Source organism: Squalius cephalus (assembly GCF_949319135.1).
Source record: "Squalius cephalus genome assembly, chromosome: 11".
Classification (NCBI taxonomy): domain Eukaryota; kingdom Metazoa; phylum Chordata; class Actinopteri; order Cypriniformes; family Leuciscidae; genus Squalius; species Squalius cephalus.
Window position 1 is genome coordinate 22,912,979 of NC_137132.1, and position 25,063 is coordinate 22,938,041.

Genomic DNA, 25,063 nt, shown 5'->3' on the forward strand with positions numbered 1-25,063 from the left:
GTTAGTTGGCTAACCTCTCAAACGCTTTATCCACGATGCATTTCTGCATTAGATTCTCTTTAGATAAGTGTCAGTAATGGCTTTGCAGATGAGCTGCTCCTAGTAATGCATTGAGAGAGGAAGTCCCAGTGAAAAGCTTCCTGTCAAACAGGACATAAACCTGCAGGAGGTGCTCATTAACTCTCGCATACAGCTGCTAATCACAATTAAAGAACCACAGAGAAGGTCATATCTCTGTATCACCCTGATTTATTGATGATACATCCTCGTAGATGATGCTTGCAGTAATTCCTGACCGGTTATATCCTTCTGATATATGGACTTGATGCTAGTAGCTTTGTTTTAGTAGGCTACATAAAGTCAACCAGCATCCACACTGAAGTCTGAAAGACATTTTGCTATATTTTAAGAGGTTCAGAGTCTTATCTAAATGAATGGAGTACATCGTATCTTGGCATCTTTTCACCTGGAAAGTGCTTTACTTGTGCAGTTTTAGTCACTACTTCAGATGGCAGATATGGATTAAAAACATGATTCATCAGATTAGTGTGTTTTTGAGTTCCACAGCTCCTGCCTGGTACAAGCGGTCCCTGCCAACAGACTGACTTAAAGCCAGAAGATTTACACTTTGCAATCAAAGCAAAATGTAGGGAGACTAGTTTTCCAGACTGGCTTATCTGAGCTTTATTTATTGAATGTAATCTGATGTCATATTAGGTGAATAACATTGACTGTTTGAATGTTACTAGTAAACTAGACTGTTCTTCATTTCTCTGACCTAAATGTGAGTGGTGTTTGCCACTTTGCCATCAGGTTTTTGAAGTGTGCCTCTGTATACTGCCCTCATTTATAAAGAGACCATTTTGTTACATGATATTTTGGTGCTGAGATATGGCAGGTGCCCACAGTAGCCTCAGAGATGAGTTGAAATGCAGAGGAATAACAAGCATTGCTTATAAGAATTAGTTCTGTAGTCCTTGCTTCGTGGCATCTGCAAAATGAAGTGCTTGTGCCATCTTGTGGTGATCAGGAGAAATGATCACTGGAATGCAAAGGGCATGTTTAAAGTTATTATTTGATTTTCTGTGCAGTTTAAATGAGTCAATGGACGTTTTTGGTCTTGTCTTGTAAATATCAAACATTTGATCATTTATATCAGCAACATGTATCGTCATATATATTCACTCATTTCACATTCACTGTTGCTCATTTTCACTAAAACTAGTGGAAAAACTGAATGACAGTTTATGGTCACAAGATTTAAGAAATAAAATCATGTTATTAATATTAATAATTAATTGTATTAAAACCTTATGTCCATTGCAATGGACATTAAACTTATAAATATAAAATATTGTGTTCCACAGCTCTGAAAGATCTTCAAATTAACTTCAAATATTATCAATTAAAACACCTCCCCAAATAAATGAGGCATTTATACTCACTGCAGAGCCGAATAACATCCAGCTCCCCCTCTCTGGACATCATGGGTTGAGCTTGACCTATTCCGGCTCCACCTCTGTGGATCTAATGGGTGGAGGGATAGAGTTATTTTGGGTAGGGTTGGGGTGTAGTTGGACCTTCGCCCAAATTACATCCAGAAAGGGGGAGCTGGACTTCATGCTCTACCATGGCTCTGCAGTGCGCAGCCTCTCTTTATACTTGACATGCTCGTCGTTGTACTATTCTTTGAAACGACTGGGGGCGACTCTGAGTAATTGTCCTCTGAACCATCAGGAAGCAGTGATGAGAAGGTAGGCTACACTTGTGACAATGTTTGTATTTATTACACTTCACCAAACCCACACAAAGAATCAAGGAATTGAGAGAATAAACCCTGAGATTATTGTGACATTAGAAAAAAGTATAAGGATATAAGACGCAGCAGTTCTCATTTTTAGAAAACCATACATTATTACAAGGAAAAATATTAACACACGAGGGAAATCATTGTTGTGTCCATGAATATGTGAAAAAATAGGCATAAATCTAGCTTACACATTTACCCAAATTATTATACACCTGTTTAACTGAAGCTAATTTGGGTGGGTTTCTCCCATCCCCATACAATGTCACTTCTCTGAGAACGTCGCTCTCCTCGGCTGTGAACCGCTCCTGGCGTGCGCCTGGAAAATCCTCCGTTATAATAGCAATCCGCCATGGAACAAGCGCGCCTGCTCTTAAAGGGAATGTGAGATGTTGCTCTGATTGGTGTATTTCACGTTACGCCCAAACCACACCTATGAGTAATGAAGCTTCTTCAGACCAACCCATTTTAGATTTGCGCCTGGCGCAAGAGTCATTTATCCCGCCGGTATAATAGCAACAGCGCCCAAGACCCGCCCACAAAGTTACTTGCGTTTCGTGCTTGATACTTGCGTTTCAGATCGTTAAAATAGGGCCCTATATGTACATGTTTTAATAGTTAAACCACTTCTATTATTGATTGCTATTAGGATGTGAAGAGAGTTTCAACCAGTATAACAAAAAAGTGTTTATGAAATAAATTGCCTACCATAGCTTTAAACAGTAATCTCTTTAAATAGTAATCTCTAAACATTTTCATTTAATCTTCATGAACATTTTTTTTTATTAAACATGGACCTTTTTTTTCATTAAAAAGTCTTATTGTAAGTTCATTTTGTAAATGTAATTAATTTAGAAAAGTGCAAACTTGGTGCCGGTGTTCTTAAAGGAGAACTCCGGTAAATTTTAACATTGAGCTCATTTTTTTGTACATTTGGAGTGCTGTCAGTACAGAGAACAACGACAAAAATCGGTGTTGCCTACACCGTGTTATCCTCTTTTTAAAATTTGCACCCTGTTGACTTCAATGGGGCAAGTTTTAAACCTGCTTTTAGCCTCTTAACATCCTTGATGTGTCATTACAAGTGCACAGCCATGTGAGTGATTCCTTCAGAGTCAACACGCGGTGAATCTGACTGCAGTAAATGTGAAAGATCTGAATAAAAATGATAATAATTCAGCCAGCGCACATACCTGTATTTACATCCTGTTTTCGGCTGAAGTCCACAGTAGTCGATTGTCGAGTTCACGCGCATAGGTTTAGTACGTACGATCATGCGCCCGAACTCGACAATCGACTACTGTAGACTTCAGCCGAGAACAAATACCGATTTTTGTCGTTGTTCTCTGTACTGACAGCACTCCAAATTTACAAAAAAATGAGCTCAATGTTAAAATTGACCGGAGTTCTCCTTTAAGAATTTGGTGTCTGAGATTGTCAGTGACACTGGGTGGAGCGCACATGAATATTCATGAGTTTCCTGTTTTTTGTTAAAGTGACTCTGAAAATATTAGCGCACACTCCTCGGGTTACAGAAAGGTAATAAGCCTACATTTCAGCATTAAAGGAAATTAAACTTTCTAACTCTTATTTATGCACAACATTGCTCTTTTTATTCTGTTCACAAATGCAAAATACCCCCATGAGTAACTTTTAGCTTGGGCATTTACAGTAGGCTTTTTTACTAACCCTCTGCTGCACACAAAAGATCACATATACTTTAGTAGTAAGCTCATTACCCGCCGTATGCGGTTTTCATCAGTGATGCCATTTATACTGCTGTAATCATTCACTCTTTTTGAGCTCAGCGTGAGCATTAGGTCACTTTTTGCCACCTGACTGAGTCATTACTCTGCTCTTGGTGATGACGTCACTGTTGCTACAGCAACATGTTCTCAATGGTGTGTGTAAATGATACATAAAAGTGAGATGCTAAACTGCTTTCTTTTTTCATGCAGCTGTATGAATCACTGATCACTGACCTTTACAATATAAGGATGTCAAACACGGTTTGAGACACTGATCAAATTGACCCTCACATTCTGAGCCTTGAATTATTGACTTAATATGAATGCATTGTTTTATTTAGCCTATTTTAGTCAATTCATTTATTTACATGCACACATTTACATGCTGCATTTTAAAAAAAATTATGTTATCATAATGAATTTTATATTGGGAATTGCTTAAGTTGAATATATTTGTATAATGATCTCAAAAAAGAAAATATGCACTACCATTCAAAAGTTTTTTTGTTGTTTTTTTAAAGAAAATAAGTTAATGCTTTTATTCAGCAATAACACATTAAATTGATCAACAGTGGCAGTAAAGAATTTTATATTGCTAAAAAATCTATAAAAAATTTTTATTGTGGTTTCCATTACATTATTAAGCGTCACAACTATTTTCAACATTGATAATAATAATAAATGTTTCTTGAGCAGCAAATCAGCCTATTAGAATGATTTCTGAAGGATCATGTGACACTGAAGACTGGAGTAATGATGCTGAAAATACAGCTTTACCATCACAGGAATAAATTACATTTTAAAATATATTAAAATAGAAAAGAGTTATTTTTAAATTGTAATAATATTTCACAATATTACTGTTTTTACTGTTTTTTTTATCAAATAAATGCAGCCTTGGTGAACAAAAGAGATTTTTAAAAACGTGTTTAAAAAATCTTACCGACCCCACAAACTTTTGAACAGAAATGTTCTTTCAAATGCATTGATGTTTAGGTGAATAATAAGTCTACCTGTGCTGTGTTCATAGATATCGTGTCTTCAGGACTTCTTTGGAGAGGATGATATATTTATCGCCTGCGGCCCAGAGAAGTTCCGCTACCAGGATGACTTCATGTTGGATGAGAGTGGTAAGTTAATGTATAATGTATCCCTCCCTTTTTAAAACGTGACTGTTTTCCTAAGACCAACAACAACAACTGTACCACTTACCTCAGTTACATGGACTTGTGTGATTGTCAATGTAAGTACTGTAAGTTGCTTCAAATTCAGTTTTAGTGCTTAGTAATTAGGTTTCATTTTAAATAAGCTGTTTTGACTAATGCACATATTTTCCAACATTGTAATATTTGAGAGTCGAAGTCATAACATTAGACAATAATCTCCTTAGCTGGAGTCTGTTACTTAATTAGCTGTAGCATTTGTTTCCCGATGTCAGTATCATTGTTGTTATTTGCATATATTTTAAAGCTTTACCATTCAAATCACACTTCTTGTAAACAAAATAACATATTCAGGTACTGTAGGAATTTTTATTTAGCAGGGAAACAATTTACTGACATTTGTAATTATTATTATGACAGTCTAGTTTCTAGTTTTATTAAAAACTTTTAAAACTAAATGAATTGGCATTGACGTCGTCAATACAGAAACAGGCATCAGACTATGAGCTATTTTAAAATCAATTCTCTTTTGCTTCCTTTCTCAGAGTGCAGGGTGATGAAATCGCAGTCCTATGGCCGTATTTCTCCCCTGCAGGGCCGCTGCTCTCCCCGCAGTGGTGGACACTCGAGAAGGAGCAAGTCCCCTGGTTCCAGCTGCTCAGGTACGTCTCTTTAGACCAGACTGTTGTTCAATAGTCCCATCATGCTTATACATGTGTCTGACAAGCATTCCTGTAGCTGTAAACTGTAGGTTGTGTGTAGTGGGCTGACACTCATGTGTGCAAGAGTGACTCATGAAATCTAAACTGGGTGCTTGTCAGTTTATTCATTGCAGTCTCAGGATTCAAAGTTGTAAATTTCAAACACGGATGAGTGTAGTTAGTTTATAGCCTTAATTATCTCCAAATCACTCTCAGCATTCTCAGAAGATGTGCTTGAGGAGTAATGTCCCAAATTAGGCAAGTAATTAGGCTGACACTCGTCATTTACTCATAGTCTCTCCATCTGTAATGAGCTTTTGTGTCAGTTAACAGTTTCATTTAATGGGATGTTTTAGTATTCAAGTCACAGTGATTTCTGATTGTCTGATTGGCTGGAGCTCTTCATAGAGTTTTGGTAATGTCAAAAAACTAACTTTTACATCAGTGAACGATTAGAATTATATTACATCCTACACAGCCTAATGGAGGCTTAGAATACTGAACCAATTTGAACTCACCCAGCATAGAACTGGTTTCATTTACTCTGCTCAAGCAGACTCCAAAAACACTAACAGCCAGAATAGAATATAAAAAAGATTCTAATCTATTCTACTCTATTCAATTCTATTATTTTCTGTTCTGTTATTTTCTGTTCTGCTATTTTATGTTCGCTTCTATTTTATGTTCTATTCTATTCTATTCTATTCTATTCTATTCTATTCTATTCTATTCTATTCTATTCTGTTTGCATTTTGTGTTGATGTAGTCTGATTGTCTGATTTGCTAGATCTCTTCTTAGAGGTTTGGTTATGTCAAAAAAAAAATTCATTTCATTTGCTCTGCTCAAGCAAACTCCAAAACTAGCCAGAACATTTCTAGAATAGAAAAAAAGATGCTGGTCTATTTTTGTTTTTGTTTTATTCTGTTCTATTCTATTCTGTTGTTTTGATCTTTTCTATTATGTTTTTATGCTCTATGCTGGTCTATTTTGTCCTGTTCTAGTCTGCTCTATTTTTACTTCTATTCTATTCTATTCTATTCTATTCTATTCTATTCTATTCTATTCTATTCTATTCTATTCTATTCTATTCTATTCTATCTATTCTATTCTGTCATTCTATTTGATTCTGTTCTATTGTATTCTGTTTTTTTATCTATTCTATTCTATTCTATTCTATTCTATTCTATTCTATTCTATTCTATTCTATTCTATTCTATTCTATTCTCATTGGAGTTTAACTAGTTTATCTGTTGGCTAGTTGATCTCTCACTCTGGATAACTGAATGTGCCCAAACTATTTTAAAACCAGCAAAGCAGACCGGCTTAACTGGTTTGGTCATGCTAGGGCCCCTTATCTTAGACTGGTTTAAGCCATTTTTTCGGCAAGGTTCTGGGTGCTTTTCTCTGTTTATGACACATTGGCTCCCTTTTGCAGTGTTACGTTACACATGTGCAATGTTAACACATTTCTGACAGCAGTGTGTGTTTGTGTAGGGGGAGACCGGGGAGTGTTAGAACACGGGATTACTGTAGATGTAACACTGTCAGTTGGACAGGTCAGAAAAGAGCTGTAACAACGTCATCAATATCATACGCTCCCATCTTCTTTTTGAGCTCACAGAAAAAATTGCATGCGACTGTGTAAATTTGTAGATTTTATTTTGTAGATTTTATTTTGTAGATTTTTTTTTTGAATTGTAGATGCAGTTATTTAACTTACATGACCTGAAGTTGCTGTTTCTCTAGTTTAATTTGATGCTTTGTATTTATGCTAACTTCAAACCCACATGCTAAAACATTTAGCTATGTTATGGCTGTTTGGGCTGGGGATAGTTGTAACAGTTTATTAAAAATGTTACAACCAACCCCTATGATGATTCCGATGAGTCCAGTTATTAATCACATCCTCTGTTGAGGCAAAGTCACGTGAGTTTTTTGTTGCGTATCGAGGGATTTATTCAGCAAATGTGTTCCCATCATAGTTTATGCGTCTTCTTACCAGATATAAAAAAATGACCTGCCCCAATTGAACGCACAAGTTTTTTGTGCACATTCATAGAATTTATGGTTGATAGTTTCATCCAGTGTTTTTTATACAATATCTCAAAATTCACATAAAAATATGTGGATCATGGAAACTTAGCCAGTGACTGAACCCTTATATGACACTTACACACACACTCACACAAACACGTGCACCAATTGTTTTGCACTACATTTAAAGTTCTAAAAAAATACAATATAATGTTCTTTATCAGTTTAAATGGTTCACTTTATTTTTTCTTTGTTCTTCAATGATGTTTATGCAAAAAATTGCATAGTGTGGGTGTTATTTCAGCACATTACCTCTCAGTGTTACATCTATCCCCAGCTAATGTTACAACTCACCCTAGTAGTGGGGTCGATTCTTTATGTAGATTTGACATTAACTCACGTATTTTGTGATTGTGTTGTACATATACAAGTGAGTTATATTTGCAGTAGACAAATGTGGCTACCATATATGAAAATTTGAGATATCTAGCACAAACAACCACTGAGGTACTGATGCTCAAACAAAAAGTGTTACAACCATCTTCGGTCTCCCCCTACATGCAGTTAGACAGCCTATTTTTGTGCGTTTGTCCACTAGTGTGTGTATTCTGTTTAAAAAGGGATTGTGTGTATATGTTTCTAACTGAACAACAAATCCATGAAAAGTTGTCCTGAACATCCGACTGATCTAGGTTCTATTATTTTTCCTGCAAGAGATCATGAGTCATCACTCCCTGATGTTGATGTTCCAGATAAACACCAGGCATTCATCCAGTCAGGCATCCGCCACTTTGTAAGCAGTATAGAGACATGTCAAAAACAACAACAAAAACAGAACAATTATTGTGCTTCAGCTCGAGCCTGTTTTTCAAATTTAGTTTTCCGGCCAGGTACAAAATGAGCCCTTAGAACCGACTCGCTGCGCGTTGTTTTGTAATGAGCCGGTACGAGGATGAGTATCTACCCCATTCTCTGAAATAGTTGACACGGTCTGGAAATGACGTAGATGAGCATTAACTGGGTGGTTGGGCCAAATTGTTTACGAGAGATATTGCTAATGTTGTTTTGGGAGAACAGAGGTGCCTTATCCTAAATATAACACATCCACACTCTGGCAGAAAGTCTCAAGGAACAGAGATCTGCCATGCAGTCTGGACAAACAAACCTAGTGTAATTGTTTTTTATTGATCTGAAAGCTCATTCAAACAGCACCAACCTTTGGCATAAGAGGGAAAAAGTTGCTAAATAATAAAAGGGATTTTTTGACACTAGTAAATCAGTCAATGAAATGAAAATAAAATGAAAAAGAAGATATTTTAATGAATATTTTAATTAGAAAATACTTTGGCTGGTAATACATTTGTTGGTGCCTTTTGTATTTGTTTCAAGACAATAGAATAGTGAAAATGATAGTGGACTAAGCTAAAACAATGAAATATGGATATTACTTAAAATGCCGAACACTGTAAACATCAAGTTTGAATCATGACGTTTGATGTAATTTGATATGCTAGTGTAGTGTTAGTCATTCCCTTCTGGGCTAGTGTGGGATGAAATGTATCATTCATCATTTTTTAATACATTTTTATAGAAAATATATACTAAAATGATTTTGAACCCCAAGAACATTGCAGGTGCTTGTTTTATTTTGGCTTGAGTCTGCAAGATCTGTTGACTAGAATCCCACAATTCATGTGAAGATTGGAGTATAAAAATTTGCCATAAAATATAAATTCTCCACCAAAATCACAAGCCATCACTTATTTAGTAGTTTAGTTAAGGTATGCTTAAATATATAGATTTTTTTATTGATTGTATTTTATTTAACATGTTTTTTGTGCCTTATTTAAAATCAACATTAAATTTAATTTGCCAGCCATTTGACTTCAGTTTATTGTTGAAGTATATTGTTATATACAACATATTTATATCATCAAATAAATAGTATTCTATGTTGAACAAGAAAAAAAATATGGCGTTTATCCATGTGAAATTGACTGGATCATAAAAAAATTGGTGTTATATTGCATATAGATTTTTTAAATTAATACTTTTATTCAGCAGAAAGCATTAAATTGATCAAAAGTGACAGAAAAGACATTTGTAATGTTACAAAATATTTCTATTTCAAATAAATGCTATTCTTTAAAAAAAAAAAAACTTTGAACATTAAAGAATTCAGATTTTTTGAAGATTTTAATGTTTCTTGAACCAAATCAGCATATTATAATGATTTCTGAAGGATCATGTGACACTGAAGACTGGAGTAATGGTGCTGAAAATTTAGCTGTGCCATCACATGAATAAATGCCATTTTAAATTGTAATAATACAGTAATTCACAAAATTACTGTTTTTTACTGCTGTTTTGATGAAATAAATGCAGCTTTGGTGAGCAAAAGAGACCTCTTTCCAAAACATTACCCACCACAAACATTTAGTTTAAAATAGTTCATATAAAATAAAATATCCCTCTAATCACCAACATCCACCCGTCAGAAACTATACATGAAGTCTGAGCCAGTTTGAAAGTGAAGTTCTCTGACTAATATTTTCCCCACACTAGTTGCATTTACTCACTCAAATCTGTTGTTCGGTAATCACACACATGAATGACGGCTGATCTGATAGTCCTTCAAATCTGTTTTACATCCCAAAAATAACACTATGATGATGCATTCTCACTCTCCACATGTCCGCCTGTGATAGTGTATCACAGATGGCGAGGGAGCACTATATGCGGATCACAGTGACACACAAACATAGAGTAACATTGATAATTGAGATGGCTTTATTTGTTGCTTGATGTGCTCTGCGAAGCTTTGAAAGGAATCATATTTGTGGATCATAGCATAATCAGAGCTTCAAACAGCTTAATTTGTATTCACACATTCTGTGGTGATACTTCAGAAATCCACTCAAAACGCCACGTCATCCACTCGGCTGCTCTCACGCCGTTCAGAAACATCTCCACAGTGTTTTGCCATGAGATCTTTTCTGAGATCTTTATAGTCACCCACACAGACAGCACTGCGACTACGATATGGCATGTTTATGAGATAAACTCCTCCCTCTGTGGCTGTTTATGACGTAAGGTGTGCGCAGCCAGCAGGAACACACTACATACATCCTGTCCTCCTCTCCCACACTCATTCATACTCTAGCTCCTCACAGTCACTATGAGCGCAGGAGGAATCGCAGTTTGCTCTGGCCGCCTGCTGCACTCTTTAGCAGGTAGGACACTGTGTGTTGTGAGGCAAATCCATAAAAATGATTTCTTTTGGAGAGATATTTTTAGTTTTTCTTGTTTTGAGGTAGTGAAGAGGAATTAAAGTAGCCGATCATTCTTTTTTAGTTTGTCATTGTATCTAAATGAAGGGTTAATATTACGGTTTGTAGATTTTTCTCGGCTGTGAGGCTTGTTTTCGTCATATTTCTAAGCGGCATGTGTATACTTCTAATAATGAAGGAACAGTTTTTTTGAAAGTGTTGTAGAGATCAATACTTGGATTTCATATTGCACTTAAAATGCCATACATGACTTGTTTTAAAATATTAAGCAGCCTTGTGTAAGTTATGTGAGCTTGAAGTAGCCTTTATGCTGGTGTATATATTTCAATAATTTTCTTATAGCACTCTTACCTTTACTAACTGGTTGCATTTTGCATTCTGTGCCTATATTTATGCAAGCCTGTTCAATATTTTAAAACAAGTCATGCACACTGCAATGTGCAATTTGAGATAAAAAGAAAACATCAATCACTTCAACACCTTCGCTAGAAATATATGTATAAAATTATGGAAAATATATTGAATTATATCATGCAAATAAGAATTATATATATATTATTAAAACCATGGTGAATGTTGGTGATTTGTGGACTGAAAAGCCTTCTATTACTTTATAGAAGATATACTCAATATATATATATATATATATATATATATATATATATATATATATATATATATGTATGTATGTATGACCCTGGATCACAAAACCAGTCACAAGAAGCATGGTTATATTTGTGGTAATAGCCAACATTACATTATGGGTCAAAATTATCGATCTTTCTTTTATGGCAAAAATCATTAGGATATAAAGTAAAGATCATGTTCCATGAAGATATTTTATAAAGGTCCTACCGCAAACATAAATGGACAATTTTAAAGGCGATTTTCTCAATGTTTTGATTTTTTTGCACCCTCAGATTCCAGATTGTCAATTAGTTGTATCTCGGCCAAATATGATCATATCCTAACAAACCATACACCAATGGAAATCTTATTTATTCAGCTTTCAGATGATGAATAAATCTTAATTTCCGCTTCGCGTCGGGTCCTGATCAGCCTGTCGGGGTTGTATTCGCTATAACAACTGCCTCGCTCTACATTATCCCTTACATATGACCCTGGACCACAAAACCAGTCACATGGGTCAGTTTTGAAATTAAGATGTATACATCACCTGAAAGCTGAATAAAACATTTATTAATGTTTTTATTATTTCTTCATGCAAAATATATTGTCTATTTTTTTCTTCCCTTTGATTTTGGGGTGAAATATGACTAGGACACTCCTAATAAAATCTTTGACATTTACCAACCTGTTCTTCTGTATTTCAGCTAATGGAACAGCGGGAAGTCAGCTGTCGACCCCACGGTCAGGCAAATCTCCCAGTCCATCTCCCACCAGTCCAGCCAGTCTGAGGAGACGAAGGGTGAGAACTGTCACTTTAAAGACCTTTCACATCAGCTGCATTTGCTGTAATGTGTTAAAAAGACTTTATAAAATACCATTTACATGATGTTAGTCTATGTGGAACTGCCTTATTCTTATTTGCAGTGTCTTTCACTGCATCAAGCAAAACCATGAAGCACTTTCAATTATAATTATATTTCAGGTGCTTTTATGTGCCAACATAGTGCTGAATCACACCGAATTGCAGCTGAGCACATCTGTACTAAATAATTCCACATTCACCCAAAATGTTTCCTAGCAACAGCAGACCAGAATCTTGACCTGGCTGTGTGCTTGCTCCATTTCCACTCTTTCTGTGATTGACCTAATTTATATAGTTTGACAACATTACCCTGTTCTAATAACTTAAATTAGATGTATTTGTTTTTGTTCTGTAGATTAAACAAGTGAAATTGCACTTTTAACATGCACATTTAACATATACTGTATATATATATTAGTTCAGGCTAACCAAATTAGTTCACTAACCAAAAAACTTTGTAAAATGACTGCCTCTCACTGTAATCTCTCTGACAGGGCTCTCAGCACAGTGGCTCCTCTCTCTCTCTGGCCTCCACCAAGGTGTGCAGCTCCATGGATGAGGGCGATGGGCCGGGCAGTGAAGGTGAGGAACCCTGGGAAACTTTGACAAAAGTCTATAATTATTGTTTTATCATCAGAATGTTACATCCCACATCTTTTTCCCCTCTAGCTGAGCTGATGGAGGATTGTACTCAGGTTCCTGCTTCCATAGCCGAGAGGTACAAAGTGGGAAGAATGATTGGCGATGGGAACTTCGCCGTGGTCCGAGAGTGTATGGAGAGATCCACAGGCCGAGAGTACGCTCTGAAGATCATTAACAAGAGCAAATGCAGGGGGAAGGTGAGACGACTTTAATATCTCTGAATCCTGTTCAGTGAAATGCATAAATATGTGTGTGCACTTTGCACAGAGGTGTAAAAAGTACTCAAAAATGTTACTCAAGTGAAAGTACAAGTACTGAGGGAAAATTTTACTCAATTAAAAGTAAAAGTATCTGGCCAGAATCGTACTTGAGTAAAAGTAAAAAAGTACCACATTAAAATTGTATTTGAGTATTAAAGAAGTAAAAGTAACAGCAAGAATGAAAACTAGAGATTCTTGTTTAAGCTTTTAATCTCTAAAAACATGAAGTGAATGAACCACATACAAGGTTATATCCTGCATTAGAACTGTTTGTATTTAATTGTATTTAATTATCAAACTATAAGACTACTATCTAATGCCAGTGTGCAACATGCTTTAAACAATCCACTAATCATGCTTTTTTCCACTAAAAGAAAAGAATTCGCTAAGGTACGGCCACGGGTGCTCTTGATCCTGTGGCTGATTTTGGACTGTGTTCGCAGCTGAATCACGTTCTACCTCCATTTTCTTCCACTGATTGACTGTTATAATTTCTCTAATTTCCAGGTCAAGGTGCTGTGCATTGTGGTTATAGATGCGACATGACGTCACTTCCAAAGGACCAATGAACATGTCTGACCAATTTCATGGAATGTGAAAACGAATCTCATTGGCAGAATAAATAACATTTAAATTAAACTGGGCATCAGCGCAATTCAATTGGTTTGGTAATAGCAAGGGAAAATAGAATGAAGTGATCTCCAATAAGAAGTACTTTTTGACTATAAATAAAATTGTAAGGAGTAAAAAGTACTTTTTTTTTCTTACAAAATGTAATTAAGTAAAAGTAAAAGTATTGATTTTTAATTGTACTCAAGTAAAGTAAAAATCCCCAAATATAATACTTAAGTACAGTAACCAAGTAAAATTACTCAAGTATTTTACACCTCTGATTTTGCACTTATTAATGCAAGATCACTGTTACATTGCATGACTTGTCTGTGGCTCACAGGAACACATGATCCAGAACGAGGTGTCTATTCTTCGGAGAGTTAAGCATCCTAACATTGTTCTGCTGATTGAAGAAATGGACACATACAGTGAGCTCTACCTGGTCATGGAGCTGGTCAAGGTGAAATATCTGACATAAACATATATTATAAAAGTCAAAGCTCCAGCGTAAGGTGAAATTGCAGCGTAAGGTGATATAGCTTATTCACCGTATCCCCCAGAGTTAGATAAGTCCATTCATACCCTTTTCATCTCCGTGCACGTCGTAACTGTCCAACACACCCACCGCTAGCCTAGCTTAGCACAAAGACTGGAGGTAAATGGCTCCAGCTAGCATACTGCTCCCAATAAGTGACAAAATGTTGTGATTTGTATAGTCACCGTGTGTACAAATAACAAGGTCACATGAGACACAGCCATCTTCTAACCGTATACATACTGGGAACTATATTCTCAGAAGACGAAGCACTGCTACTTGGGTGGAGTGATTTACTCCAACTCTGAGCAAACTCTCTGCCCCTCACCTTGGGGCTTCTCAGGTGCTGCGAGCAAAGCACTCCACCCAAGTAGCAGTGCTTCGTAACATTTGTATGTTACTATACAAATCACAACATATAGGAAAATGTTGGCGTTATTTTGTCACTTATTAGGAGCAGTATGCTAGCTGGAGCCTTACCACCAGTCTTTGTGCTAAGCTAGGCTAGCAGTGGGTCGGACAGAGTTACGGCACGCACGGAGATGAGAAGGGTATGTATGGACGTATCTAACTCCGGGAGATACGGTGAATAAGCTAAAGTCCCAAAAAGTCGGCGTGTTCCTTTAACATTGATAAGAAATGATTCTTGAGCACCAAATCATCATTTTAAAATGATTCGGCTTTGCCATCACAGGAATTACATTAATTACAAAAATTACATTTTTAAATATATTACAATAGAAAATGGATATTTAAATATTTTTTTTATTTTTTTTTATTTGACTTCTAGAATATAAAACTACTTTTCAGTAAAGTTTTTTAGGTTGCATTACATTTGACTGCTCAGATAATGTTCCTGTATAATCGGTGAAATTGTGTGTGCATGAACAGGGTGGCGACCTCTTTGATGCCATCACCTCCTCCAACAAATACACAGAGCGGGACGCCAGCGGGATGCTGTATAACCTGGCCAGCGCCATCAAATATCTGCACTGCCTTAACATTGTTCACCGTGACATCAAACCTGAGAATCTCCTGGTGGGTGTAAGAGTATTACACAGAGAATATTGTCACTATAAATGGCAGTATCTCAGTGTTACTTTCACAAATGCACCTTGGAATAAATCTCAGAACTGAAATGTTTTTTTCCTCCTCCTCTCTAGTGCAGAAACCTTAAATAACCCTTCTTACACAGGCTTTAAAACAAGATCAACTCAATACTGAGACTATTTTACCCATCTTATCAGACACAACACTGTGTTGAAACTTGTATATTTCTGTAATGACAGTATGAAAAACACAACAGCTTTGACAAAGGCTTTGAGTTAACTTTGAGTTATGTAAAGTTGTGGCTGATAAGGTTAATGCATGCTGTGAATTGACTCCGCAGAAACTTTTTTTCAACCAGTTTTCCATTTATAACTCAGATCAGACAAACAAATCAGACCGTTTGGAATCTCATTTGAGCTTCCCCTTCATTTTATTCATTTGATTTATAATGCATTATAAATATTTTATTTACTTTCATTATAAATTACATTTAATATTTTAATTATAATTTTATTTTTAAAAAGAGAGATCTATTTCAAGAACCTAAATATCAAGTATTTTGATGTAGATTTATATGTGCTTCAGGTCTTTGAGCACCAGGATGGGAGCAAATCTCTGAAACTGGGGGATTTTGGCTTGGCAACAGTTGTGGACGGTCCACTTTACACTATATGTGGCACCCCGACCTATGTAGCTCCAGAGATTGTCGCAGAGACGGGGTCAGTCACGTCTTCATTAGCATGGGAATGTTATTCAAATATGGTCAGTATGAAAACCAGAATATAACTGCCATATTGTGTTTTTCTCTCCATGTTACAGGTATGGCTTGAAGGTTGATATCTGGGCGGCGGGGGTCATAACATACATTCTGCTTTGTGGCTTCCCTCCTTTCCGTGGGTAAGTGCAGCATCACTGTAAAGTTAAAGTCAGCATTAAACGGAAGTTGCGATAGACTTCTTGAATAAAAATGTCTATCGCAGCTTTTTTAAATTGGAAAAAAAGTAGGGCGGGACTTGATTTTATCCATCGGGAATTTATTGGATTGTTGTGGCTTGCTATTGGTCGATCTCATGTGAGTGACAGGTTGTCCCGCCCTTACGCCAATAAACGCATAATCAGAGAAGAGATGGCGCTGGAAAAGGGAGGGGAAGTTATTTTGATTAAAGATTATGAGGGCACATGAATAAAAAAAATGATTTGCACATTTAAATAATTTATAATAAATGCTGCAATATTTCATAAAAAAAAAAAGAATTGTCTATTTTGGTTTCATGGTGACTTTAAGCATAGGTTCAGTTTAGAGAATTGTACAGCTCAAGTAGAACGGAGTTAAATTACCTAATTTTGTGAGTTTGTTGACTGAAGTAAGGCTGTATGTGAACAGTATTAGAGACTCTGAATAATTAAGCTGTCAAAACTTTAAAAATCTGTGAACTTTACAAAATATTTGATATTTTTATACCTGAATGCACCTTTATTCTGATATTTATGTTGTTATCCCCTGGCACCCTTTTCTTTTTCTTTTCTAATTTTATATAGTTGCTTTTTTTCTTTCTTTTTTGTATTGTATGTTTTTGTGCAAGAAAAGAAAAGAAAAGAAGTTCAATTGCGATGTCTTACTCCCTCTAGTGGCCGTAGGATAGATAGTGTGAGCTGGACCTTCAGTTCTCATTGCAATAGCAAAATACATATTTATGAATATTCAAAAACTATTTGCATATCTGTTCAGGAGCACAGATGATCAGGAGGCTCTTTTTGACCACATTCTGATGGGACAGCTGGATTTCCCTCTTCCATACTGGGACAATGTATCTGACTCTGCAAAGGTTGGTGTACCAAAACAGTTTGAAAGTTCTGGAAAAACGAATTACCTCACTATCTTTCTTTCTTACTTGCTTTTTCTTCAGACACTTATCACCTGCATGCTACAGGTGGAGGTCGACCAGAGATACACAGCTCTACAGGTGTTAGACCATCCCTGGGTTAATGTAAGACTTTGTTCTTCTTTTTTTTTCTTACTGATTTATGTATATGTAGCATTCTCAGACTATTGGAAGGTAAGTGATATGTGGAGGGATTTTCCTATTCTTTCTCAGGATGACAGAATGTGTGAGAATCAGCACCAGTTGTCTGTGGCCGGCAAGATCAAGAAACATTTCAACACGGGCCCCAAACCCAACAGCACCACTGCAGGAGTCACTGTCATAGCAGTAAGAATCATCTTTATACTCTAGCTATTATGTTTAAGTTTATATTATCCACATGAATTAAAGCCACTATTCTCGAATCAATCATTGGTGCACAGATGATCACTTTATATGCAGCCATAACTTTAAGGTGTTACTCCCATATTCCATGAGAGTGACATATTTTTATTGGACTATTATTGGCATTAAAGGGATAGCTCACCCAAAAATTAAAATTTTAAACCACATAATTTACTCACCCTCAAGCCATCCTATGCCAAATACAATTAGAGTTATATTAAAAAAAATATCCTGACTCTTCCAAGCTTTATAATGGGAGTGAGCAGAGCCCAGGGGGAGTTTTTGAAGCACAAATAAAGTGCATCCATCCATCATAAAAGTAATCCATACGGCTCCAGGGGGTTAATAAAGGCCTTCTGAAGCAAAGCGATGCGTTTTTGTAAGAAAATATCCATATTTATAACTTCATAAACTATAATCACTGGCTTTCGGCAACAGTCGTACGCGAGTCAAGTTCCAACAGAAGAGTGATCTCTGACCGGAAAGAACAAACTCATATACACCTAGGATGGCTTGAGAGTGAGTCAGTTATGGGATAATTTTCAACAATCCCTTTAAAGCATTGTATTTCTCTCTTGTTCAGGTATGTGAGCTTTTCTGCGAGAGATTTCTGTCAATTTAATGTGAAAAATCAACTTACATAATTAGCATAGTTTTGAGCTTGAACAGCCTTTCTCTTTTGGAACATTATACTTAAATATAGTTTGAGGTATTCAAATATTCTGGAGGTTGTGCTCTTATCTCATAGCTTTTCGCTGACTCATCCATCAGCTGTTCTTCTCTCATTCCTCTTCTCTCCTGGCAGACTTCATCCTTCTGTTTTCTTATGGCTGTGACATCTCCTCCTCTGACTCTGCTTTCTGCTTATATAACGACTGTCAGCACTGTTGTCAGGGACTGGATCAAATTAGCCAAAATAGTTTCCTCTATTTTTATGTTTTTCATACATGTTTTTTTTGTGTGTGTGTGTGTGTGTGTATAAAATGACTAAATCCTTATGTAAATTTAAAGGTAAAAATGTTAAGGTCTAAAATATAAACACTTATAATATGATTACCATAGTGAACCAGGGTAAGACAAAAACACGTTTTAGAAGAATGATTGATAAAGTAATGACTCATTATTTAAATTTTGAAAACTTACATAGTTTACCTTCAAACTAAATATTTACTTTGAAAATGTTTCCACAGTTTACTTTCTGTTTTATTATTTGATGTGTTTTAGTTTTGATTTTGCATGTAGGTCGTTTGTTGAATTCGAATGATTTCATATACTATATATAAATATATATATATATATGAACAAAGTCTTCTATGCTCACCAAGGATGCATTTATTTGATAAAACATACAATATAAACAGCAATATTATGAAATATTATTTCAATTTAAATAACTGTTTTCTATTTTAATATATCTTAAAATGTAATTTATTCCTGTGATTTGTAAAGCTGAATTTTCAGCATCATTACTCCAGTCTTCAGTGTCACATGATCCTTCAGAAATCATTCTAATACGCTGAATTGGTGCTTAAGAAATATTTCTTATTGCTGTTGAAAACTCTTGTGCTGCTTAATTTTTTTTTTCTTACGGACCCCTATATATATATATATATATATATATATATATATTCAGTAATTTCACTTAAATGACAATTAATAGGTCATTTTCATTGTCATTTAAGTGAAATTACTGAACTTAAATACACGAGCTTGATAAAAATGATCATTCTAGAAGAAATTTTCAGATGGCACTTAGAGGCTTTTGCATCGGAACTCTTCATATATATATATATATATATATATATATATATATATATATATATATATATATATAACATTTAGCAGCGTACTTTGTTTGCACATTGCTTTGCATGTTTACCGTTTCATTAGCTTCATATACAGTTGTTTTTATTTCTCAAACTGAGTGTTTGTATAGAACTGGTGAAACATTCTAAACACTTGGTTTGCTCACTGCTGCTGTTTTGTAAAACTCTAAACATCACACCATTATTGAACAGCACTTCATGGCTCAAAGCTTGTGCTGTTTTACACGGTGAAAGTACAAATCTAATCTATTGAGTTCCACTCATTTCTCCCTGCTCAGCCGGACGAGGGGTTTTCCATCAAGCGTTCAGGGTCTTTGGACTGCTACCCAAACCCAGGGATGTATTGGATAAGGTACGCCCACAGAGCGGCTCAAACCGTCAGTGTTTCCATGGCAACGTGCTGGCAGTCTCCATAGTCCCTTTCCTTCCACACTCGGCCTCTTGCTACGGAGTGGGGATGCTCTGCTTCTTTGCCATTCATGCATCTCAGCTCATGCTTTCTGTGTCAGTGCTTCACTTTTCCCCTTTCTTTGCTCTGTGTTACTGATCTTGTGCAGTTGAAGTGTACAGTTATGCATGACACTGCTGGTTATGGGTTAAACACTAGTTTGAATGTGCGGTCCTGTGCTGGATATAGTATGTATGTGTCGGTGGCAGAGTTGCAGAAAGTAAAATCCATAATGAAAACAGAACTCTTTTTGATTAGTTAGGTCTGCGCTTAAACAAAGTTAAAAGGTAAACCTTACAAACCCGTTCATGAAACACAGATTTAATTTTGTGTAAATTGTCAATAAAAACAATTTATTGCTGTAACTGTTAAATTAAATTAAATGTTACAATTTACAAAAGGAAGATATATATATATATATATATATATATATATATATATATATACACATGTATAATTATATACAAATTATATATATATATATATATATACACGTATTAAGTGTGTAGTCAACATTTGAAGTGGAAAAAAGTTCATCAAAGTTGTCCTAAGATAAGAACGGGTATTGTTCAAAATTCATGTATAACTTTGATGAAAGGTTTTGATCCTCTTCAAATGTTGACTACTATATATATATATCTCATTCAAAGGTTTGGGTCAGTAAAATTTAGAAAAAGAAGAAGAAATAACACATATCCAGCAAGGATGCATTAAATTGGCCAAAAAGGACAGTAAAGACTGTTAGATTGTTACAGAAAAATTATATTTCAGTATCCTAAAACAATGTACTGCATCATGGTTTCCAGAAAAATGTTATGAAACTCAACAGTTTTTAACATTGGTAATAATAAATGTTTCTCAAGCAGCAAATCATTATATTAGAATGATTTCTGGAGGATCATGTGACACTGAAGACTGGAGTAATGATGCTGAAAATTCAGCTTTGCATCACAGGAATATATTATGTTTTAAAAGATATAAAATAGAAAACAGTTATTTTAATATTCCACAATATCACGGTTTTTAGGCTACTGTACGTTTGATCAAATAAATGTAGCCTTGGTGAGCATAAGAGACTACTTAAAAAAAATGAAAATAATATCAACTCCAACCTTTTGTACGGTAATGTGTATGTATGTAGTCTACATATAATTTATATATAGTTAAACAAACAATAATGCTGAAAAAAAAATGCTGGAAATAAAATGAGCCTTTTTATTAATCAGATGGGAGATAAAGAGTTCACTATGCTTGGTGCACTATATCGAAATAGTTCACTATCACCACCATATTTGCTTGTTTTTACACTTCAACCACAGATTTTGATGAAGTTGTCTTGCAAAGTCACTGTTTAATTATAAACCACACACAACTGAAAACCTGTTTATCTCTGCACTATCCGAACTCTCCCGCCGTTGATTCCTGAGCCAGTCATTAACACTCCCAATCTCCCATGCTCTCGTGTTCCCCAGACCACCCCTCTTGATAAGGAGAGGCAGGTTTTCAGACGAAGACGCCACCAGGATGTGAAAGCCACCCAGAGCACCTTCGCCTGCAGCCCCGGGACCGTCCCGACCCTCTCTCCGGCGGACTTCACCTCAGAGTCCGAGGACATTTCCCCCAGCTCGGCCGAGACCGTCCGCTCTCCCACATCACCGTTTTAAGCACACACCCAGTCTGGGCAGAAATGAATGGAAAATGACCTTTAAGTAAAAGGTAAATTGAATAGCAAAGGATGACAGTTTTTGAAATCGAACGTGGAAGCGATGTGATTAACTAGGAGAGGATGGGAGAGGGAAGCAGCACACCTGAACAGGTGTAAAAATAATCTTTTTTGCTTTTAGCAGTTTTTCATCGGAAAGGAGAAGTCCTTGTCAGAGTTTCCGCTTCATCGTAACTACACGTTTGGTGCTACATGAGGTTTTGTTTGTAGACCATGGCTGCATCCGAAATCGCATACTTCACTACTATATAGTAGGCGAAAAACAGTATGTGACAAGAGTAGTATGTCTGAATTCATAGTACGCATAAAACAATATAGGCAAAAAAGTGCCCGGATGACCTCCTAATTCCGGCGAGATTCTGAAGTGTGATTCTGAAATCCCATGAGGCCACGGGAGAGGTTTCGTGAATGGCAGTGAAGCGACGAAACCGACGCTGGTTGGTCACGTGATAATCACAACATGGCAAAAATAGTATTACATTCATACTACATTCATTAGACCTATAGAACGTACTTCTTTAGCGAGCGCATAAGTACCTACCTAAGTACATATTCATAATAAGTACCTACTCAAGAGAGTATGCGATTTCGGACGCAGGACAGTAAACCACCTCTCTTTTACACCCTCTAGTGTTGGATAGAGAGTAATGCAGCCAAACCTACCACTCTGTTTCAAGTGTTCTCACACACACACATATTTGGTCCCTATAAAAAGTCTCCGATGTCTTAGCATTTCCTCTTTCAGTGCAAAAATCTTGTATGTGGGTTTTTACCTTTTGTATGAACTTTATATATTTCAAATATTTTAGGTTTATACATTTTATTTTAACCTGATAACTATTTATTTCAGCATTTTTGAGAAACATGTTGGTTTCTGTCTGTCAGTTAGACATTAGAATGAATAGTTGAAGATTTATTGATGTACGTGGCTGTGGAAATGCTTGTTTGAACTTAAAATAATTGGTGCTGGTTTAAGATGTATGACGTTGAATGACTAGAAACTTGTCAGTCCAATCATAGATATGTTTACGTAGATGCCTCATTAGCGAAACCGTCCGCCATATTGGAACGGTCAAAGCCGGTCTGTGAACATTTCGAGAGCAAGTTGACTGAGCGTCTGCAACCGTAGTTAGACGCATGTATGAATATCTATATCTACAATAGACTTCAGCAGATGATTTTGCTAAACTAACACAATACAACAAGACGAAGGTGTAGCTAACATAACATTAACATAGTAAAAGTAAAAACATTAAAAAGTACCACAGTAAAAACATGTCATGTTGAGGCAATACATATAAAACCAACACATTCTCACCTGTGAAAGTTTATCCCATTTCTTCGGGCGTTTAAATCTCAGCGGTTTCACAATTGATTCTTACTGTGAGTGACGACATGCTGACCGTTCCAAGATGGCGGGCGCATCCACTGAATGTGGGATCTACCCATGCATATCTATATATGAGTCCAACAACTGCTGCTGCTATAATAATCTCTTCGTCAGTAAGTTCGGTTCTGTCACTAACACTCTTCATGAAGATAAATAGATTGTACAGCTGCTTCCTGGAATTTGTATTCATTGTCAGAGCGCACACTAATTTCCAGTTGACAAGAGAACAGAATGTATGATTCATTTAAAAAGTGTAACGTAACGGAAAACAAAAACGTGCTAAATGTACGCTAGCGATTTTAATGAGTGATTTTAATGTTTGGACTAAGATTGTACATATTTGTCTTTTTTATTTTTATTTGAATGTAATATAGTCAAAATGACGTTGTTGTTATTTTGCGTTCAGAAGTGAACTGACTAGCAAAAGGTCATTTTAATTTTGAATGTATCGTTTGTTGTTTTTGAAATGCGACCACTGAATGATCAGAAGCATTTTACGTGGCGGAGACAAGAAAAACAGTACATCATTATTCACTTTTTACCATAAGATTGTAAAACTATTTAAAAAGAGGATTGATATCTTCATGAAGGTGATGCTAACTAGCATAACTAAGTACGTTTTTTAAAAGCAGTTTAATCATAACTGTTCAAATTCCAACACAGGGACCCATTTTATATTAAGTGTCTTAGACATGCTAACATTTAGTCATTTGATACAATGCACTTATTGTTTACATGCATGTGTTTTTACATTGTACCTATATTAAAAAAAACTGCATGTAATTTCTGTAATCAGATCTACTGTACAATAACACTGTTGATCACTCTTAAACTTAACAAAACTTGTCCTTTACCTTACCAGTCTCCCATCTCAAAATCAGCAAACGTGTTTTGCAATACAACAGTACATTAATTGTGCAGTATATACAGTAACAATATTATTGTGTTGTAAATACTTAGAGGTTAAAGACGCCTAATTTAAAGTGGGACCCAACATAGTAGTTGGCTACACACACAGACACATACAGGTCACTAATAAATTGATCTTCTGGGCTCAAAATGTCTTATATGTTCAGACATTGATTGTCATTCCTTTTCCGTTTTTCTTGGAGTTTGCACATTCACTGTAAATGACCGAGTGTGTCAGTCTTGCATGTGTTCCGAGTATGAGTGATAATCATTTTAATATCCATTTACTGTACCATCCGTACATGTTGACCCCATCCACAAGCAACTAGTCTCAGTGAAGACCAGTCTTGGTTATGTTTGTTGCTTCTCAATATTTAACATTGTTAAACTGCTTATTGAAGCCTCCAGCATGTAAAGGCTTCCGGTGACGCCGTGAAGGGGTAAATGAAAAGCACAAAGTCTAAAAGAGTATAGTCTTTTAAGGTATAGCATGTATTTGCTTTTTAATTCAAATGTATCTGCTGTATTTGCTTGTCAAAATTAGACTAGAAAACAATCCGTGATCAACCTATTTTTGAGTAGGATGTAGATCAAGTCAATATAATAAAGGAAATAATCTAGCTCATATGCAAAATTCAGTGCACAAGCATTGATTACACGTTGTATATTTGTATAGATGTATATCCATCGCTTGTCTATTGTCTCTCTCCCATCAAAATGTCATTTAGGCTTGACTTCCTGGAAGAAGAGTCTTTGCTTCCAAGTAGCATTGAACAGTGGTGCATTCAGCAACAAGCCAAACCTGTGAATAAATGATTCCTCAAGCAGAAACCTGGTTTTTATGTCTGTTTTTGTTTACTGAAATTGATCATTTATTTTCATTGTTAAGGTCCTTGCACACTGAGTCCGAAATTCGCATCCGAAATTTTCGCGCGTTAAAAAATAAATACGACCTCACGTTATGTCAATCACGCTTGCACACTGACTCCGAAACTTTCGTCCGTAAAAAAAAAAAAAAATCGAATCAGGTTCGATTTTCTGCGTTTTTCGCGTCCGTAGCAAACATTTTGAATGGTGTTTTGACAATTTAGTGCCACCGAATCACGATTATTCACGAATACGAAAAAACGCATGCGAAAATTTCGGACTTCAGTGTGCAAGGACC

At 35.9% G+C, this 25,063-nt stretch overlaps 1 protein-coding gene and 1 long non-coding RNA gene across 8 annotated transcripts in view; both read left to right on the top strand.

Moving 5' to 3' along the window:
• LOC307166689 overlaps positions 1 to 25,063 on the top strand; it is a 428,201-nt gene that overhangs the window by 281,712 nt on the left and 121,426 nt on the right. The window lies entirely within an intron of this gene.
• Positions 1 to 25,063, top strand: part of dclk1b (doublecortin-like kinase 1b) — a gene marked incomplete at its 5' end in the record, with an annotated part of 59,575 nt that overhangs the window by 14,414 nt on the left and 20,098 nt on the right. Inside the window, 14 exons of one of the 7 annotated variants that reach the window (XM_079885183.1) lie at positions 4,586 to 4,685; positions 5,264 to 5,380; positions 12,079 to 12,173; positions 12,731 to 12,818; positions 12,906 to 13,075; positions 14,091 to 14,210; positions 15,177 to 15,323; positions 15,921 to 16,054; positions 16,155 to 16,232; positions 17,065 to 17,161; positions 17,243 to 17,323; positions 17,432 to 17,545; positions 19,707 to 19,780; positions 21,349 to 21,535. In XM_079885183.1, the coding sequence (XP_079741309.1) occupies positions 4,586 to 4,685; positions 5,264 to 5,380; positions 12,079 to 12,173; positions 12,731 to 12,818; positions 12,906 to 13,075; positions 14,091 to 14,210; positions 15,177 to 15,323; positions 15,921 to 16,054; positions 16,155 to 16,232; positions 17,065 to 17,161; positions 17,243 to 17,323; positions 17,432 to 17,545; positions 19,707 to 19,780; positions 21,349 to 21,406 (1,473 nt within the window). In that variant the 3' untranslated portion in view covers positions 21,407 to 21,535. Of the gene's footprint in view, positions 1 to 4,585; positions 4,686 to 5,263; positions 5,381 to 10,632; positions 10,688 to 12,078; positions 12,174 to 12,730; positions 13,076 to 14,090; positions 14,211 to 15,176; positions 15,324 to 15,920; positions 16,055 to 16,154; positions 16,233 to 17,064; positions 17,324 to 17,431; positions 17,546 to 19,706; positions 19,781 to 21,348; positions 24,725 to 25,063 lie in introns of those variants that run through there. The other 6 variants (XM_079885181.1, XM_079885182.1, XR_013822672.1 and 3 more) reach the window with 6 other exon arrangements.